A 21,771-nucleotide genomic window follows, 5' to 3' on the forward strand; every position below is an offset into this window, starting at 1 on the left:
TGACTGAGTTTGGCAAAGAGTGTGAAAGAAAGGTTATTAGGTACAGTAGGGTTAAGGGACGAGTCAACTGGGAGGTAAGTTTGAAAGGAGAAAAACTGGAGGAAGTGAAGTGTTTTAGGTATCTGGGAGTGGATTTGGCAGCGGATGGAACCATGGAAGCAGAAGCGAATCATAGGGTGGGGGAGGGGGCGAAAGTTCTAGGAGCGTTGAAAAATGTGTGGAAGGCGAGAACATTATCTCGAAAAGCAAAAACGGGTATGTTTGAAGGAATAGTGGTTCCAACAATGTTATATGGTTGCGAGGCGTGGGCTATGAATAGAGTTGTGCGGAGGAGGGTGGATGTGCTGGAAATGAGATGTTTGAGGACAATATGTGGTGTGAGGTGGTTTGATCGAGTAAGTAATGAAAGGGTAAGAGAGATGTATGTTAATAAAAAGAGTGTGGTTGAGAGAGCAGAAGAGGGTGTTTTAAAATGGTTTGGTCACATGGAGAGAATGAGTGAGGAGAGATTGACCAAGAGGATATATATATATATATATATATATATATATATATATATATATATATATATACACGTTGAAATGTATAGGTATGTATATGTACGTGTGTGGACGTGTATGTATATACATGTGTATGTGGGTGGTTTGGGCCATTCTTTCGTCTGTTTGCTTGCGCTAACGCGGGAGACAGCGACAGAGTATAATAGAATAAAAATTATCTATCTATCTATCTATCTATCTATCTATATATATATATATATATATATATATATATATATATATATATATATATATATATATATATATAATTGTGTGTGTGTGTGTGTATCAGATTGGTTCAAGATTTGGGAAGTGAATTTGAAACTGACAAAGTGAGCAATGTTATCAAAAATCCAACCAAGAGACGAATGCTTGATATTACTGTCAACTTAAAATGAGCTAAGCATGATGTCATTTTTCAAGACTGCCATTTCACAAGTATTTAGTTAACTTTACAAAATGGGGTACAAAACAAAACATAAGACTCGGGACAGAAGTGGATCTGACAAAATATGACGGAAGGGGAAAAGGAGGGGTGATTAATACAACTGTTACCCCTTCCTCTCTGAACCCGAGACAGATAATGTTCATATTCGCATTTTCCATTTCTCTCCTTCCTAATACATACCTTTGGAACAGTTACTTAGATACTAGCATAACTCATGAATTTTACTTACAGAAGTTTCTCAACACTAACATTTGTAGAACGGTACAACATGAGGTAAAATGTATCATTTAATCCAAGCAGACGGATTATCATCATTCCATCTGTGGAGCCTTGAAACGACATATGTGCCGATGGCTGGTCGTCTCAACCGCTGGAAGCAGAGAAACGCGGTCATCCCTGTCCACCACACTGCTGCTCGCGGTACTTGAGCAGCATTTGTTGACAGCTTAATCGTCCTCTTCGTCAAACAGCTGCTGGTAGGTGAGCGAAGTCTCCGTGGGCTGGACGATTGTTGTGATGTGACTGGTGTATTCGTGAGGCTTTAGGGTGGCCATCAGGATAAGCTGTAGGTAAGGGAAAATATCAGGCCAGTCAACAATAATTTAATCGATTTAGTGCATAAAGAAGCATATAGCGTACTTATAAGAAAATTACCAAGATTCAGTATGTATGTATGTATGTATATATGTAACCGCACGTACAAGGGAAACAGCAAAGGAGACAAATTGTCTGCTAGCAAACAGAACAGCGCCAGACTACATGGATATGGAAATAATGTTCAACAAGCTGGGTCAATACTAGTATATGCTTCGCAAGTTTGGTCACAACACTTCAAGCAATAAGCTAATGGAAAAGGTCCGAGGAGAGAGCAACGATGGTACCAGAAGTAAGAGAGCTGAGTTACGCTTGCCATGAAATAGAGAAGGCAGAGAGGCGATTTGATCACGACCTTGGATGTAGTACGACTATATTTCCACTGAAATCATCCGCTTTCAGGACCTATCAATTTAGCAGCCTTGGACAAAGAGTCCTAGGATTGTATTATGATAATGATGATGGTAATGATAATAATAAATAAGTGTTCAAACTACTGACGTATGATCTTAATATGTACCAGGTAAGTTGTTTGAGAGTGGTGATTGAGAGGGTAAAGGCATTTTCGGATCTGAAGAAAGCATATGATAAGGTTGATAAAGAAGCCTTGCGGAAGGTGTTAAGAATATGTGGTGTGGGAGAGAAGCTGCTAGAAGTTTTCATTAGGGGTGTAGGGCATGCTCACGAACATGAAGAAAGGAGAGTGAGTAGTTCCAAGAGAAGGCTGGTCTGCGGCAGGGGTGACTGATGTCACCATGTCTGTTTGATTTGTTTCTGTGGGGGATGGTGAGGGAGGTAAATGCCGAAGTCATGCAGAGGGGGCTAGTATGCAGTCTAAAGGGGAAGAGGGGGCCTGGGAAGTGTAACAGTTGTTTGCTGATGACAGCACTGGTGGCAGATGCGAGTGAGAAACTGCAGAAGTTGGTGACTGAGTTTGGGGTTCGCGTCTGAATGAAGAAAAAGCTAGAGGAAGCGAGATGTTTCATGAGATACATGGGAGTGGGCGTGAAGGCAAATGGAAGCGGAAGTGAGTTATAGGGTGTGTGAGGGGGTGAAGGTTCTGGGAGCACTGAGGAACACTTCGAAAGAGCGGTCGATATCTGAGAGGGCAAAAATGTTTTTTTTTTTTTTTAGGTAGTCCTAACAATGTTATACGGATGCGAGGTATGGACTATAGATGAAGATGTGCGGAGGAGGTTGGTGATGCTAGAAATCAAATGTTTGCGGACAATAGGTGAAGTTAGGTGGTTTGATCGAGTAATTAACTCAAAAGTAAGAAAGAGGTGTGGTAATAAAAAGAGTTTGGTTGAGAGAGCTCAAGAAGGTATGCCGAAAGTTTTTGAAAATAGGGAGAGAATGAGTGAGGAGAGGTTGAGAAAGAAGATATACAAGTGTGTCAGAAGCACGGTTAACAAGTAGGGATAGACCACACTGGAGAAGCAAGGGTGGAGTAAATAGATTTTAAGTGATGAGGCCTGAACATGTAGAGGAGTGAAAGGCGTAAACGGGACAGAGTGAACTGGAATAATGTGGTATACAGGGATCGACGTGCTGTAAATGGATAGAACCAATCCATGTGAGCGGCCACAGTAAACAAAGAAACGGTCTATAGGGCCAGGTTGTGGGTAGGGAACTGTGGTTTCCGGTGCATTAAGAATGACACAGAGAATGGATGTAAGCGAAAGCGTCTGCTCCAGGCGCTACCTCGCTAACGCGGGAAACGACAATCAAGTATAAAAGTAAAGCACATAGGTGTTATCGAATTCAGTCTGCAAATGGTATAGATGCTAACAAAGACGTAGCAAGTATCACGAGATCATTTGCTTATGTTAGAGAAAAGCGAAACTTAGAAAGTTCGTATTATCATCCTTCTACCTGTAATCAAAAGGTCCTGTAGTTAGAGTACGCCTGCTCGGGCATGAACACAAGAATAGCATCCATTTTGTCAAATAGCAGAATGAAATGACCAAATGAGTCATCCAGCGATACCTGGCATGCCTTAAGTCATCGGGTCTATTTTTTTTATCAATCATTTATGTATGACTCACCTGTCTCGTGTCTACTCTTACCTCAGTCTCGCCCGAGCCTTGGTCCAAGTTCTTAAGGAAGAAGAGGATGGGGCAGTAGCATAGGTTGAGAATGGCCAAGATGCGCATCAGCTTTGGAAAGCCGATCGTCTGCACCACAGCTCCTCCCACCAGCGGCCCTGAGCCAGTGTAAACAATGAACAGTAGGAACTTCTATCCCTTGCCAACATATCACAGATTAAGTTCAATATTTTTATATCTTGTTATCATAACGTATGTTACTTGAATTACAGCTCCCTGAAAATACGTAATGAATTGGAATTTATTTATCTTCTTTTACAGCACAAGGTGAAAATTCCTGTTTCTGAGGGAGTAAAGAAATGCAGTCGCATTTCAACATGCAGAGAGGAGACTAAGGAACAAGCGTATTCCAATCTTAATACACGATGAATTCTAAGGGTGAGTGACTCACTGATATATAACGAGTATTCTACCGCCATATTTCAATGAAGACCCGGCCTTGATGTGGACTTTTGTCCGTGATGGAGCCAGTATATATATATATATATATATATATATATATATATATATATATATATATATATATATATATATATATTTGGAAAGGATCATAATTTTGCGCGTGATCAAGATATTCCTATGAGTCCACGTGGACTCATAGGAATATATATATATATATATATATATATATATATATATATTCCCTAGGGATAGGGGAGAAAGAATACTTCCCACGTATTCCCTGCATGTCGTAGAAGGCGACTAAAAGGGAAGGGAGCGGGGGGCTGGAAATCCTCCCCTCTCGTTTTTTTTTTTTTTTTAATTTTTCCAAAAGAAGGAACAGAGAAGAGGGCCAGGTGAGGATATTCCCTCAAAGGCCCAGTCCTCTGTTCTTAACGCTACCTCGCTATCGCGGGAAATGGCGAATAGTATGAAAAAAAAAAAAAATATATATATATATATATATATATATATATATATATATATATATATATATATATATATATATAATTAACTGAAAAAAACAGTTTACGTGTCATTACATATATATTCAATTCCGCCACATCATGCCCATGCATATGAATACATTTCATTATTACACAAATATTTACTGAAAAAAAAAAGAAGTTAACAGAAAGTGAATGGAAGTAGATTATCATACGACTTTACCTAGGAAGTAAGCGAGAGCTATAGCGGCCTGAGCGATGGAGTACACGGAGCCATAGGCCGCCACATATCTGGCGTCGACGATAGCCGCTAGGAGGGGCATGAGGGCGGCGTCCACCGTACCCACTCCCATGCCCAAGAACAGGTGAGGCCCAGCCAGAGCCAGCATCGACCTCATCTCCGGCACCTGGAACGAGTCGCCCTCGTCTCTCTTTCTTCAACTACGAACTAAGTCTATCTTAATAGAGACTTATATAAGAGTGAGTGAATCTCGTACTGTAATATATATTAAGCGGCCACCCGTTATATCTAAATCTAAATACCCTGTTGCATTGTTCAGTATTTTGATTTAATGTTTTTGATGGTTGAGATGGATAGATCGATAGCAGTTATTTTTTCTGGATATTTGCGCTGATCCGCACGTGATACCAAGAGCTTATAGCACTCTTGGGGTTATTTGAAGGTCATCCATGTTAGATCTTTGGTTGTGTTCACTGATTATCTTTCAGAAAAAAAATCTTTGAGTTTATATATATCTTACAGTGGAGTAACAGTTACATTTTCTAAAGTATCAGCAGAGTACACCAGTTACTGTCGGGTCTAACAAGAGGATGAATTACTTGGGACCTTATATGGGCCTTTGGGAACCCGGAAAAGGACACATGATATTAAAAGAAATGTTAACAAATTGACCAGATAACTGAAAATATAATGAAAATTTCCAGCGATTATAAACTTTTGTTTATTCCTCAAGTGAGTTTTTCCTGCCTTCTCTCTGAGGCTGTCCTATGGGGCCATCTTCCCTAAGGCACTCGTCAGCCCTGGTTACAGTACGCACGCGCGTGCATCGCATGTGTGTGTGTGTGTGTGTGTGTGTGTGTGTGTGTGTGTGTGATAATATCATTCAAGACATGCGGATCAGAATACTCTCCTACGAGGTGGTTAATTTTTTTTCTCCTCTCCTTTATTTCAGAACAGCCAGAACCCCACGAGAGGAGGAGGATGGTACTCACGATGGCTAGGGCGAGGGAGATGACCAGCATAGCGACGATGGCGACCCGCCAGCGACCCAGGCGGAAGGCAGGCCCCGCCGTGCAGTTTGTGCCCAGCAGGTACCCAAGGCTGTCCGGGAGGAACACCGTGCCCAGCTGCCACGTCTGCGGGAGAAGGTTATACCGCTCACTATCACTACTGCGAAGCTTGCGTCCCCATCACCAACTACAAGGGTGGGTAAGTGTTCTGGAAGACATTACTCTATCCTGGAAAGTACTAGTCTATCCTGGAGGGCATTAGTCTATCCTGGAAGATACTAGTCTTTCCTGGAGGACACTGGCCCATCCTGGAAGACATTGATCTATCCTGGAAGACATTAGGCTATTTTGGATGATATCATTCTATCCTGATCGTCATTAATTTCTCCTGAAGGAGACTAGTCTATCCTGCAGGATATATTAGTCTATCTTGGAGGACATTGGTCTTGTCCTAGAGGACACTAATCTAACCTGGAGAACATTAGTCTACCCTGGAGGACATTAATCTATCCTCCGTCCTGGCTCTCCTGTCTCATTGTCCAATAAACTCATAACAAAATATGTAGAAACGTGTCCCCAAACCCGATTCCACTTCGCTTCTTCATGTAAACCGTAGAAGTATATTTTCCCTTTCTTCTCAGAAAAAAATCGTTTTAGTTAATACTCCTCTATTTGTACTGATCATGAAAAAAACTTCCTAACCCGAGGATGGACAAACAGATGAACCTCTTGATCTTCTATTCGTTCACATTTCACATTAATAGATCAAACCTCTCAATCCTCTTCATTTAGATAAAACATCTCGATCCACTTCATTCAAATTTCACATTGACGATCCGGCAATAGGTAGGTAGGGAGAGGAGAGAGAGAGAGAGAGAGAGAGAGAGTCATGTATTAAGTGAGTGTATTTTACCCACAGCAAGATATCATGGTATAATCATATAACGGTGTAGTGAAACATGAATATACTGGGCAGCAGCGTAGTTCTCGCTGTCTTACCCTGCCCTGTGCCTGCCTGTAAGGCTGGGGATTGGCACCTCAGTTCTGCAAATTAAATTCACTCACACGGTGCATCATTGCTGTACACACAGGAGGTCATGACAGCAGAAAGCTTAATGTATAATCCTTTTCTTTCATACCTGATCGCCGTTTCCCATGTTAGCGAGGAAGCATCAGGAGCAGACGAAAAATAGGCCTCATTCGTTCACTTCTATTCTCCAGATGTCTAGTGCAATGCAACGAAACCACAGTCCCCTGTCCACAACCAGGCCACACGGACTGTACCATGGCTTCCCTCCGATGCTTCACATGCCCTGGTTTAGTCCATCGACGGCACGTCGCCTCCTGTATACCACATCCCCCCAGTTCATTCTATCGCATGCAAGCCTTTCATCCTCCTGCATGTTCAGGCCTCAACCACTCAAAATCTTATTCATTCCATTCTTCCATCTCCACTTCGCCCCACCCTCATCTCCTGGTCCCCTCCGCTTCTGACTTGTATATCCTCAATGTCAAGCTCTCATCACTCATTCTCTCCATTTCAGGAAGCCCCTCCGTCGACAACTGCCCGAAGGGAAATTATGCATAACAAAACAGAGAGAAGCAGTTGAAACCAAAGGAAGGGAGTTTAGAAAGCGAAGACTTATGCCACACCCTGTCAAATGCTGTGGAGATGTCGAGGGCTACGACAAAAGTTTCACCAAAATCCCTGTGAGAGGAGGACCAGAGGTGAGTTACACAGGAGAGATCACCAGTAGACCTAGCGCTCTGCAATGGGGAGATAGTGGGAGGAGTTACAGCGATCTCCTTTCTTAGGGATGGGCTGCACCAAGGCGTTCTTCCATGCAGAGGGACGTCATTTTCTGTCATTTATCATAAAGAGATTTATAATGATATCACATTTCGACGGAAATGACTCTTAAAGTGGGACTACCTTAGTTTTTTCGGAAATTTGCTTCACATTCACGCTTACCAACCCTACCAAGATAACACAGGTAATACTGATCATTTTGAGACATAGAACTCATCCGGGAGGATTTTCTTTTTTTTTTTTTTTCCATGAGTACACCACAAACTTACGCCTCTGTAATTAGAACACTTGTTTGATGTTGTTCTAAGCAGGACAGAGAAACTATAATAATCATCTTATATTTTATATTTGTTTTCCTTTTCTTATCTGGATTTTTTGTTTATATATGATCGCCATTTCCGGCGTTAACGCCAGGGACAGATGAAGAGAGGCAGCATCTGCTCACATTCATTCTCTATCATTGGTAATGCACCGAAACCACAACTTCCTATCCACAAACTGGCCCTACAAAACTCTCCATTGTTTCCCCTGGTCCCTCATATGCACTGACATCACGTCGGCCCCTGTAAACCACATTATTCCAATTTATCCCGTACATGCTATTCACCCTCATGCATATTCAGGCCCGATCATTCAAAATCTTTCTCATTCCATTCGCCACTTCTCCCTGCCTTCTCTACCCATGAGCGATATAACCTGTTAGTCAGCATCTCCTTGCTCATCCTCTCCAAAATCTCGAAACCACTTCTTAAGGCAAATAATGATATGATGATCATGCTGATGATAATAGTAATGAGGGAGGTCAACGCAGTGTTCTTACATCGGTTGGATGTAAAGAATAAATGGATAGTTGGAACATAAATGTTTCAGATATGACGGTGGCAATACAGTGAGGCTAAATCTAATACGTAGCTGTCCCCTCCCTCTCCCTGTACCGAACCCGTTTCGACTCCGGAGCTGAGCCCTGAAGCTTTAAAGACGCGAAACCTATTCAATTGAGCTTATGTATAGAACTCATGATACTTCGTCTGAACCATCTACTACGGGTTCGTTTTTGCAAAACTTTGTTGTCCTGTTCGACTCTGTCTCAGAACGGAGTTACGAAAGTGTTTCATATGATTAACTTAACTGACAGAACGAAAGTGTTTATTGTGATTAACTTAACTTCCTGTCCCTGTTTCCTGTAAATCTTCAGATACCATAGATAAACCATGAAGGTAAGTTACAAACACATTTTTCGGGTCATGTAAACACGATACAGTGTGATTCATTTTCACTTTCAGATGAGGTGTTGTGAAGCAAGTGAAACCACTTTGTGTTCACCAGTGCCTCCAGTCAGAGGAGGAGGACTACCACAGTGTGTGATATTCACCGCTGGTCCGTGTGGCTCCCCAGGAACTAGTGAGTAAAGTGTGGGCTGACCTGTGCATGGAGGGTGTTCAGCAGCCATATGGGTAGGCAAGGCTCGAGTACAGCTATGGTCGCCGTGGCCACCATGACGGCGCCGGAGGTCACCAGTATGTAGGGGTCCCGTATCAGCTGACTCAGCGGCGTCGTCTCCACCAAACGCTGGACCACAACACGACGTAAACAAACACCAGAAGAGAAAACGTCAGTCCGTTACTGCATCTCACAGGTGAGGGTATTGATCAGCTTAGATAACAAACATTGGTAAAGAAGCATTAGATATAAGAGAGCTTGGTGAACACTTGGTACCGACTAACTTTCAGTTTGCATGACTGTGCTCTTAAGGGAAGCATTCATTCGTTCGGACTCAGAGACTCGGGTTCGATCCCAGGAGGTAACTCGTCTGTTTGTGCTCGGCGCTTGCCACTGGGGGGGGGTTGGGGGGGGGGAGATCATAGATTTTCTAGTCTAACACTAACAAAGATACAGCAACATAATAATGATAATTGATAATTATAATAATGATAATAATTGATAATTATGATAATAATGATAAATGACGTGTTTTCTCGGAGAGAAATAAGTTATCTACCTAAAGTTACGGAAAGTAAATTGCCGTTGTTAAGTTCTTAATTCAAATTAACCAATACGCATCTCGAGTGTCGATGGATTTCCGTTCTCATCTGTCAGCAAGCTGCATCGCTGCCCCATTTTCACCGACAACCTTGCGTCACTTACCTTAGGCGTCGAACGAATGTCGAACACGACCAACTGCATCGCTGTGGGAAAAAAAAAGATCACGTCAGTCCCATGTTTTGACTTCTTTACTTTGCAAAGACACTAAATCAGACACACACACACACACACACACACACACACACACACATTGACAACCTAAAGGGCACAAACCACAGCTGGAAGTAAATACTATCGGTGGAGTCGAACAGCCTTGCCTAACTCATCAAGGAAGCCTTCCAGCCACTGAATGGGACTTAATAGTCCAAGGCTGCTGTCTTTGTTGATGATATTGTTATGGTTGACTTGGGTCGAAAGTTTTTGTGAAGTAAGAAAACGTGACTCACAGGGATCTTGCCTGTCTTAAGGTAGAGTTGGATAATGTCTATGAGGGTGACGAGGCATAAACTAAATGTTCCTTGGCAATCACATTTTCATTCTGGATCAGCGAATGAAACTTATAGAAAGTTCATGACGGTCAGCTTGAGCGAAATAAGATCAGAATAGACTTCGATGCAATAATGAATACACGACAAAAAACGAATAAAAACTTTCTGGATGTAAAGTTAACTTTATTTGATATATATATATATATATATATATATATATATATATATATATATATATATATATATATATATATATATATATAATTGTGTGTGTACAACATACTTGCGAGGATAGTAGAGAGGGCGGCCACCAAGAGGAAGGGCGGGGTCTTGGAGTTGGTGAAATCGTACAGGAGGCCTCCCAAGGGGTACCCGACCACCACACCCAGGGCGGTGCCTCCCATCACCAGGCCCTGCATGCGGCCACGCTCAGCGTCGTCTGGGTAACACTCCGCGATCATTCCCATACCTGCACGGACCATGCACGGACCACTCGTTAATGTACCGGAACACTGAGAAGGCATAAATTTTTAAAACTAGGCTGGCATAAGTAAGGGATAGGCTTTAAGACAACAGAACAATCAATAAAACAGTCATAAAACCTCTGTGATTATCCTATATATAATTCTTTTGTGGGGATGAAGGGTTGATATTATAACTGTGAAGTATATAACAATCGTAATATCTCCAGCAACTCCCAACAGAGCGTCCAAAAGATTTATTAAGGCTATTGTCAACCGCTTTCCATTGTATATATATGTGGTCGCGATCACTAGAACACAGTAAGGTGAGGTTATAACGTATGATCTTGGCATCATTGTCAGTACGGTGTTGACGCTAAGAAAGCCTAATAAACTTGAATGCATTTCTAATGTTTGTCAGCAGACACTTGGTTACCATGACTATTTTCCTGAGGTGGGACCCTGGCAGCAGGGTATGAACCATGTCGGTTCTCAAGCCTCTCTCACACCGTAATTCTTTCAGCTTGCATCGTGGAATATGATAATCATATCGATACCTTCTTTCTTTGTGACCCATCCTCTGTTACTTTTACTTGCTCAGGCTGAACTTCATCAACTGTGTATTTGACTAAGTTTGAAATCTGTCATGGTCCCCTTGCAAGTTGATGCATTCCTCCCCTTTTTCACCTCCCTCACCAGGAAACATCTTCGGATAGGAGTTAGTACCGTTTAGCAAGTCTCGTGTGTGTGTGTGTGTGTGTGTGTGTGTGTGTGAGCAACGGCAGCAGGAAAAAGCACACCTGTTAGGGTACTGTATACATTTACCTGACCCTTGTCAGCTGCTATTGTCATCTGCTGGTACAAGTGCAGTGGCATTTGAACTCACTGGTACAGTATGTAGAGCTGGCGCTGGTGCAGCTAAGTAGAGGTAGCACCAGCTCGGTTAAATACAGCTGGTACTGCTACAGCTAATTAAGTGGTGACGGAACATTGGGAACAATACAGAAGAACGATGATAATATATTTAGAAGGCTACATGGTGTCGCAGAAAGTGCATGCGATGGGGTCTTACGAGTGTAGAGGTCTCCCCCTGTATTAAACAAATAGGTAAAACACACACACACACAGACACACACACACACACACACACACACACACACACTTCCACTTCCCAAACAACTCACATTCCTATAACGTGTGAAAGGATTATAAAAAGTTACCTGAAATGGCGATGCAGGAAGAGGCGAAGCCCTGGAGGCTGCGAGCGACCATCAGGAGGCCAAAACTCTGGGCATAGGCGAACACTGCCAGGGAGGAACTCTAGGTTAGGGCTGGCGACAATAGATCATGAGCTTTCCCGATGCTCACGGCTCACACAAACACTCATAACTATACGCGTTCTAATTCACAAGAGTCAAAGGGCTAAGGCTTTCTCCGGTCTTAGATTAATGTATCCATTCACAGAGGTCTATGTATATGATAAATCTATGCCATCGTTACATACAAGGTCGTCTTAATCAGTTGTACAGTTTATGTGTAACAGAATTACATTTTCAGACGTGGGTAAAAGCGTTCGGTACTCACGGAGTGCAGAGATTATAAGGATGTGAGACCCAACAACTAGTGGGAGGGAGTAGCCGAAGTGAGCGGTCAGAGGCCCCACCACTGGGTTCATGAAGAGCTGCACCAACGCCTTTGACGAGAAGAGGAACCCAACGCGTCCGTTCTCGTCGATGACGCTGTCATCAGCTGAGTGCCTGACGCTCACCATAGCCCAGTGAAGACCTTCCTGCTGGCGTAGTGGGGCAGCCGGTGGCTGCGGTTCTTGAAGAGAAGAGTTTGTCGTGGCTGTTGAGAGAAGAGGCCTCACAGGCTGAGGAATTTCCTCTGATTCCGAAAGACCTACGTTCCCCTTGGGCTGGCTAATTTCTTCATCGGGAGAGAAATACTTATTTAATGATGCTTTTCGATGAGACCTGGCGATCTTAGTTCTGTGATCATTATCATTTTCGGTTCGTCTTCCTTTTCTCCCTTCTTTTTCACCCGTTCTTCCTGCTGCCTCTATGTTCTCGCGAATGTTTTGGTGTCTCGGCGAAGCGCTTATGCTCTCGGGATTTCTAACAAGTGCATCCCCGAAGTCGGACACGTCTAAGCTAGATCCGTTTTCATGGGTCTTAAGGAGACGTAGATGATGTAACTGTTGGAGTTGAGACTGTGGATGACGCATCCTCGGCGCTCTAAGAAATCGTGGTTGTATAGCTTGTAGGTGAGCCCCTGATACCGGGGGTTGTGGCCTGAAGAGGGAGGACTGTCGCAGACTGGAGGAAGTGAGTGCTGCAGGTTGTTGGGTGGGTGTGGGCGAGAGGAGCGTGAGCGTGGTGGTCGTGGCACCGGTGGGAGTCTCGTTCTTCAGGACATGGCTATGATCCAGCTGGTACAGGTAATCAGGTATGATGGGAACTGTGGGCATGGAAGGCAAGGTCGTTAATGACACACACACACACACACACACACACACACACACACAGACACACACACATCTATCTTGACACTACCTATTTCTCTGTCTAACCCTCTCCATTTGTATATGGTGCATCACACACACTGACACAAACTCAGATTGTTATATGCAGATACATAAGGTTCACGACCCTGTTTATGAAAAGCCTACTTTCGAAGATAAGCAGTGGGATAGAGCTTACCAACGACGGTGAGTAACATGTTGTCCAGGACCAGAGCTGAATAGACGAGGAAAATGACGAAGACGCGGCTTCTGCGCAGTCGCTCCACCTCTTTCTTCAGCAGGGTGACGCACACCGTCTGCTGCAGCATACCCTGCCAGGAGAAAGATCACTGACGTCACTGGCATGGGTTGTGGTAGGCGGCAGGGTAGGGTGGGGCTTGTTACTAGTAGAGGAAGGGTGGGAGACATCCACTGGACATTATTACTCTTAAGTTTATTACTTACATCGTCGATCGTAACGCCCACTTGCTGGGGTACGTGCAGGAGTGTGGCGATTTTGTCAGTGGTAGGGTAGTGGCAGAAGCAGGAACGGCATTTTAATGTTTAGGAAGTGACAGGTAGCGGGAAGGGGCCTGTCGCAAGTAGGGGAAGTGGCAGGCGGCAGGATGGGGCTTGTCGCAGATAGGGGAAGTGTCAGACGGCAGGGGAAGTGGCAGGCAGCTGGTGAGGAAGCGACAGAGTTTAAGGCATTTGGCAGGCACGAGGACAGAATCGTCACATATAAAATAGCAGACAAGCACAGATGCGGATAGAAATATTGCATTCCCAGCATGTAGCTGAACAGGACTGAGAACATACAGATGATTAATCTTTCATCCAAAAGGCCACAGGTGTCGCACGCGTCTCGTCTAAAAGTTACGTTCCATCTAGTTCACCGTATAGAAGTGTGACTCTGTGTATATACCCCCCCCCCCCAAAAAAAAAAAAAAAAAAAAAATTGGCATTGGTGATGAATGATCCTAATTCATTGGGAATTATCTTAATCCGGACGTAATTGTTTACACTTAGATTTTCATGTTGCTCACAGAGCTCCCTTTGGGTACAATTGTCTCAGGAGTGATTTCAGTCTTCCTGTCTGACGCAGTGCATACAACACTTACGATGAACGCTGCTCTGTGAGAGGGGAATAAGGAGTACAACTATGTAACAAGACAACTAGACACAAATTCAAGCAAAGTTTTACCTGTTAACGAGAGATCAATTACTTAAACCTTATTGTCTTTTAGACGTCACGGAAATCCTTGTCTCGAAGGAGATACACATTCCGGTAGAAGTTCGAAGACTCGCATTCAATATGAACGTATGGAGCAGAAACATGAACTTTAATAGCCTAATAGCACAGAAATAAAGCCAATACGAATCATCCTAGACTAAACCAAAGCTGGACAGAATACGAAATGACGAGAATTTCGATGTAATTAAGAATTTAGATGAAACACTGCTAAATGACAAGAGCTGATTGAGCAAAGTTGAGACGTTTGGAACATCAGGAGAGAATGGACGAAGGATGAATACCTAAGACTGCATCTGGCAGCCTACTGATTGCAAGAAGACAAGCAGGAAGACCTGGAAAGAGATGGAAAGATGACATTCAGGAAATCACATCGAAATACAGAGCTGGAAGACTGGATAGACAACGAGAAGATGACGTTTTTTCAAAACAGAGTGATTTGGCGGGAACGAAGCATCGTAGTGATGCTGAAAGCCTACCTGGGGATAGAGGAAATATGTGAAATCGAGACCGCAGCTGTGAGATACAGTGTTTACAGTCTACATCAAGATCTATATCTGTGTCTTCTGTATTGTTTACATCAGGATCTATATCTTGTGTATTGTTTACACCAGGATCTATATGTCTTGTTTTTTGTTTCCGTCAGGTTCGGTAGCTGCCTTGTATATTGCTAACACTAGGATTTGTCTCGTATATTGTTTACCTCTGGATCTTTGTCTCTCTTGTGTATTGTTTACACCAGGATCTGTCTTGCTTATTGTTTATATCAGGATTAATATGTCTTGTTTATTGTTTGTATCAGGATGGAGGATCGATATGTCTTGTTTATTGTTTATATCAGGATCGACGTATATGCCTTGTTTGTTGTTTACATCAGGATCTACGTATATACTATTTACACCGTGGTAGAGTTGCGTCGGAGGCCAATGTATTTCAAAATACACCAGTGGAGGTGAAGAGCAGTCAGAGTGGGGCGGTTGGGGAAGATGTACAGGACTACAGCTGCGAGATGTATTGCATTAGTCTATCAAACAGTTGTGTGTCAGTTGCAGCCATCCCAGCCTTCACCCAGTTTTCCCGACATCAGACGGCATTCAAATACACGTTGGAATCAGTATAAAGGTGTCGAGGAAATATTAAGTCCCAAATATATATTTTTTTGTTTCGTATTTTAGAGTGAACAGATTTCTCTGGTTAGTTATTTAGTTACATGTAAGAATAATTGATCCTCTGGAGGGTATGGAAAGTGAGATGAGCGGAAGAACCTTAAAAGAAAATATTACGAGGGAAATAGAAAACAGGTGGGCGATCCATCCAGCGTTAACCGTGTTAAATGTTTAGTTCGTCCTTAATTCCGCATGAGGTAAATTCCTGTGAGGTGGAATTGATTATGATGTTTGAAGTTTGAGAATTTGTAGATACGTGGCGTTAATGAGAATTGGGATTATACTTATAAATTCTTATTCCTCTTAAATTATCTTTAAATGAGGACGATCGTAAATGTGACTCGTCCAGATTTCTATGTTAGTAAATCATGGCTTTGACAGTCACCTGGGTCGCGACGCCTGCCATGACACACACAGAGTGAGGAGCGCTATGACTAGTTCTCCTCCTCCTCCTCCCTCGAGGGCTTTAGTACGACCCTTGGGCACAACTGTACGACCTTTGAAGGGACAAGTCATCATATCCGAGTCATAATGCCGTGCTTAAGGGTCATACCGTCATGCTCAAGGGTCGTACCATCATGCTAAAATGCCGTACCGCCATGCTCGAGGGTCGCACCGTCGTTCTCAAGTGTTGTACCGTTGTGCTCGAGGATGATACCGTACCGTCGTTCTCAAGTGTTGTACCGTTGTGCTCGAGGATGATATCGTACCGTCGTTCTCAAGTGTTGTACCGTTGTGCTCGAGGATGATACCGTACCGTCGTTCTCAAGTGTTGTGCCGTCGTGCTCAGCGGTCAAACCCTCGTACTTTATGGGTTGTCGATGTAGCAAGTGGGATGTGTGGCAGACGGTGGCCTCCTTCTACTCGTACACCTGCCTTGATAAAAACTTCTTACTGCTTCTAGCAGCTTTCCTTCCACACCGTTCCACAAAACATCTCTATCAACCCTATCGTTTGTCTTCTCCAGATCCATGAATGCCACACACAAATCCATCTATTTTTTTTTTTATGTATTTCTCACATCATTCTTCCAAGCAAATACCTAATCCACACATCTACCACTTCTGAAACCACACTGTTCTTCCCATTCTGATGCTTCGTAAATGCCTTCATCCTCTCAATCAGTACCCTTCCATGAATCTTACCAGGTATACTCAACAAACCTCTGTATTTTGAGCACTCACCTTTATCCCCTTTGTCTTTATACAATAGCACTATACATGCATTCCGCCAATTGTCAGGCACCTCACCACGATCCACACATACACTGAAAATCCTTACCAACCAGTCGATAACACAGTCATCCCCTTTATTGATAGATTCTAATGCAATACCATCCACTTCAGCCGCTTTGCCAGATTTCTCCATCAAGCCACTCTCCATGACTCTCTCACTTCGCATACCACCTCGACCCAAGCACCCTACATCTGCCACTCAATCATCAAACACATTTAGCACCCCTTTGAAATACTCACTCCATCTCCTCCTCACTTCATCACTGCATGTTATCACTTCCCTTTTGTCCCCTTCAACGATGTTCCCATCTGTTCTCTTATCTTTCGCACATTATTTACCTATTTCAGAAACATCTTAGTCTCCCTAAAGTTTACTGATACTCGCCCACCCAAACTCTCATTTGCCATCTTTTTCAACTCCTGCACCTTCCTCTTAACCTCCTAATATTTGCACTCTTCCCTATAAGTACCGACCAAACACCACTCTTCATTCTTTCACTCGCAACTTTAATGCCCATTACTTAGTATTTCCAATCACCAGTCATTTTTCAGCTCACAGCTCCACAAGGCGTTCCTCATCTACATTCATAACGCTGAAAAACTCACGTGCTTCAATTATATCCTCAGCTGCAACTTTCCTTACCTTCGCATTTAAATCACCCATCCATAGTAACCGGTCTCTTACATCACAACTGCTGACACACTAACTCAGCTGCTCCCAAACACTTGCCTGTCATTATCTGTCTTCTTATGGCCAGGTGCATAAGCACTAATTATCTTCCATCTCTTTCACTTTTACCCACATCAGTCTAGAAATTACTTCTTTGCACTTTATCACACACACACACACACACACACACACACACGCACGCACACACACACACACACACACACACACACACACACACACACACAACGCCTGCTTTAGGAGTAGTGCTGCTCCTTCCCAAGGTCTTTTCCTCTTACCAACTCCTGAATTTTAAGACATTTCCAAACCACTCTTCCCCTTTGCTCTTGAACTTAGTTTCATTCAGAGCCAGAACATCCAGGTTTCTCTCCTCAAACATACTACCTATCTCTCCTCTCTTCTCCTCTTAGTTACATCCACACACATTTATACTCACCAGCCTGATTCTTTGAGGAGAATGTGCATTCCCCGCCTGGCTCCTTCTGTTCCTTCTTTAGAAACTGAAATACAAGAAGTGGGAAATCCAAACCCCGCTCCCTTCATCAGCTTTCAATGAAACACAGGGAATACGGAGGAAGGAATCATTCTCTCTTACCCTATATATATATATATATATATATATATATATATATATATATATATATATATATATATATATATACGAATAAAGTGCATATGAACGCTCACCTACAATAGAGCATACAAACCTCCAACAGCCAGGATCGAACCCGGTACCCCTGTGCAAGAGGCGGGAGTGCTACCGTTAGGCTATGATCGCCCCTAATAGGGAAATGACTATGCACTTTGTTTGTATTCATATACCTCCGCGTTATACAGTTAGGTTCGGTAAAATGCTATCTGCTAGCTGTGTGAGCCTGATGGGAAATGACCGGTGTAGACCCCGTTGCTCACCAACGTGAGACGAAGGGTATTCGAGTACATAGTTTTCGAATAGTCATTTCTCTAATAGAGGCGATCATAGCCTAGCAGATGCGCTCCCGCCTGTTGCACAGGGGCCCCGGGTTCGATCATGGCTGTTGGAGGTTTGTAATATATATATATATATATATATATATATATATATATATATATATATATATATATATATATATATATATATATATATGCAGGAGGGTGAAAGGCGTGCAAGGAATAGATTGAATTGGAACGATGTAGTATACCGGGGTCGACGTGCTGTCAATGGATTGTAGCTGGGCATGTGAAGCGTCTGGGGTAAACCATGGAAAGTTTTGTGGGGCCTGGATGTGGAAAGGGAGCTGTGGTTTCGGTGCATCATACATGACAGCTAGAGACTGAGTGTGAACGAATGTGGCCCTTGTTGTCTTTTCCTAGCGCTGCCTCGCGCACATGCGGGGGAAAGGGGTTGTCATTTCATGTGTGGCGAGGTGGCGACGGGAATGAATAAGGGCAGACAGTATGAATTATGTACATGTGTATATAGGTATATGTCTGTATGTGTATATATATGTATACGTTGAGATGCATAGGTATATATATGTGCGTGTGTGGACGTGTATGTATATACATGTGTATGTGGGTGGGCTGGGCCATTCTTTCGTCTGTTTCCTTGCGCTACCTCGCTAACGCGGGAGACAGGGACAAAGTATGATATATATATATATATATATATATATATATATATATATATATATATATATATATATATATATATATATATTAATGCCTTTACCGTATGTATGTATGTGTGCCTGTGTTTTAGCACTATGTATGTACATGTGTACATGTACATGACGGTCGTACTCACCGGTATCACCCATGTATTACAATCATGTACACCTTAAGAATATAAAGAGCTTCGTTCTGTATACAGAAATCATTACTACTCGTTGTCATAAATATTCATGAAAAGTAATACCAACTTAAGGTCTCTAGACCTTGATGTACACTGGCGTATGAACAATCCTGGGGTAAGGTACAGTCTGCTATGACAAGACGGGTACAACCCTTCCTCGCTTATAGATTAGCATCGTACTCACAATACGTCACAGACTCGGGTTAACTCACTGTGTAATCGTCCGTCATGAGGACTGGCGGGTGGAGGAAGTCCCTCATTACTTCCTCCTAGCGGGATGTGTGAGGTAGATGAAGCTGATGACGATGATGATGCAACCAGTCCATCTCTCCTCTCTTGGCCCCGTCCACAGGGGACAAGACCCACAGAAGAATGTGGCACTACCACACCGGCCCGTTGTGTCTGTATCACTCTTGCTCCAGCGCCACAGCCACTCCCCTCTACGTCGCACCACCACCATACACTTGAGAAAAGGGGCCAAGAGCGTCGCCTCCCCTGGTATTATAGTGTAGGGGAGCCTGGGGCGGCCAGAAGGAGACCTGCGCTGTGAGAGCCCCTCACCCCAGAACTGTGCTGGCCGCCCAACACACCCAGTCCCACCCTCACCAAGTAACCCACCCAGTTTCCCCCCACACCCCACCCCACCCATCCCTGCCTCTCCGCCCAAGAAAACAGATGTTCGCAGCTCCCCTCCCACACCCCATCCGGCTGTCCCCCCCCCCCCCAATCCCTGTGTTTCACAGGTGTTTTCTCCCCCCCCTACCCCATCCTCCTCCCTCCACTCCCCCAACACAACCACCATCACACCAACATTGGCAAACACGCGTATGTATACATGTGTGTGTGTGTGTGTGTGTGTGACAATCAATCACATTAAATATGTTCAAGTAAATGTATGTGTATGTGTGTGTGTGTAAGTGATTACTATTTTTGTGTTAAGGGAAAAGAGGTTTACGATCGTGTTGCTCCGTCTCTTAACCTTGAACATAAATAACATATCTTAATTTTGCACACACACACACACACACACACACACACACACACACACACATATTTTTCCTCGTTTCGAAAAGCGTAAAATTTACTGCCGGGTACCCATGAGTCTATTGGAAGAATTCATTGGTTTTACGGACCATCTGGAACCAATCAGATCTCGCGGAACACTGCCAGAGGTGGGGGGGGGGGGGGGTGGCGGTTTAATCGCGTTATAGACCTATCAGACAAACGCGGGTAGTTAATGCCGCCAACGTCATTCTGTAACCGCTAATTAGGAAATCCCGAAGACTGTCTTCAAGTGTTCACTACATGTCTGTCCGTTCCCACAGCAGAGAACGCAAATGGTTAATTGGCTCACCCAACTTACGGAAGAGGAAAAGAGGATCCTCCTTAAAAATGCTGTTGATCGATGCTGTATATTGTTACAATTTCTACCTATATCATAATTACTACATCTTGTCATCGGAAAAGTAGGGGGAAGAGCTCACTCTCTCTTGGAAAGGTACACAAAGCATTCTGTGTTGAGACGCTAAGCGTTAAGATAGTAATGGTTAGTGGTCAAGCTTGAATCCAAACCTTTACAGTGGTTCTTGTGTATTATGTAACAATATTAATGTAATTTTGGACTCTACACACGAAGGAATTCTTCTGGCTAGGCCATACAGGTGTTCGCCAGTTCACTCGTTAATTGCATCGGCAATGAATGTTCAATAAATGGGTGGACGCTACATCAAAAAGGAAGAAATATTACAACCGTGATTTGTTAAGATAACGAAAGTTGACTTGTATTTGTAAGACTTAAGTCGGAGTCACAAGCAAGGGACGGGACGTGTCTGGTGTGCTATCGGCTGGTCCAGGCTCAGCTGCGACGCAGCGATTGGACGAAAGCGCAACGTGATGGAAATTGAGAAACTTCCCCGCCAATTTTATCCTCATTATCCTTCTCATGTTGGCAGATTAATTGTAAATTGGAGTAAAATGGGAACTATATAGAAGAAGATAATAAGCATGAAAATACTAGTATGTAACACCTAGCGAGAGACAGGAAGAAAGCGAATAACGATTGAATGATGTCTTAAGCCGCTAAATTTTTTTCCGTCTCTAGCGGTTAGGTTCTCCTGAATGTGACAGAAACTTGGGAGAAACGACCAAAAAACTGATTTCAAGTCGCCCAAATTAGCAACAGGCGCTGTATGTATGACATGATTGACATCAGTACTGGTGCTAAAGGTTTTGATTTCTCTTTTTTTTTTCCTAGGGTGTTGATTCATTTTCGTTTGTTTATGGTACTTTGTAAAAGAAAAAAAGACGCGTTTTCATCTGGAGATAAATATTGTTGCTTTAGGGTAATTTTTTGATAACTTCAGCCACGAGTGAAGTTCCTCATCATTGGGTAATGACATACAGCTACACATATATTCAGAGGAGTGGATCATTAACATGATAGCGCGGCTAACAATGTAAATAC

General features: G+C 43.2%; 1 protein-coding gene across 1 annotated transcript; it reads right to left on the minus strand.

Annotated features, from left to right (window-relative positions):
• Positions 1 to 776: 776 nt before the first annotated feature.
• On the minus strand, positions 777 to 19,887 carry LOC139753843 (synaptic vesicular amine transporter-like). The gene is made up of 11 exons (XM_071670758.1): positions 19,520 to 19,887; positions 13,332 to 13,464; positions 12,214 to 13,089; positions 11,850 to 11,933; positions 10,452 to 10,637; positions 9,783 to 9,823; positions 9,060 to 9,206; positions 5,810 to 5,953; positions 4,800 to 4,983; positions 3,651 to 3,787; positions 777 to 1,550 (listed from the first exon to the last, which is right to left on the minus strand). The coding sequence occupies exons 1-11, from the start codon at positions 19,565 to 19,567 to the stop codon at positions 1,434 to 1,436; spliced, it is 2,097 nt and encodes a 698-aa protein (XP_071526859.1). The 5' UTR covers positions 19,568 to 19,887; the 3' UTR covers positions 777 to 1,433.
• Positions 19,888 to 21,771: the final 1,884 nt, after the last annotated feature.

This window comes from Panulirus ornatus, chromosome 15, assembly GCF_036320965.1.
Source record: "Panulirus ornatus isolate Po-2019 chromosome 15, ASM3632096v1, whole genome shotgun sequence".
NCBI lineage: Eukaryota > Metazoa > Arthropoda > Malacostraca > Decapoda > Palinuridae > Panulirus > Panulirus ornatus.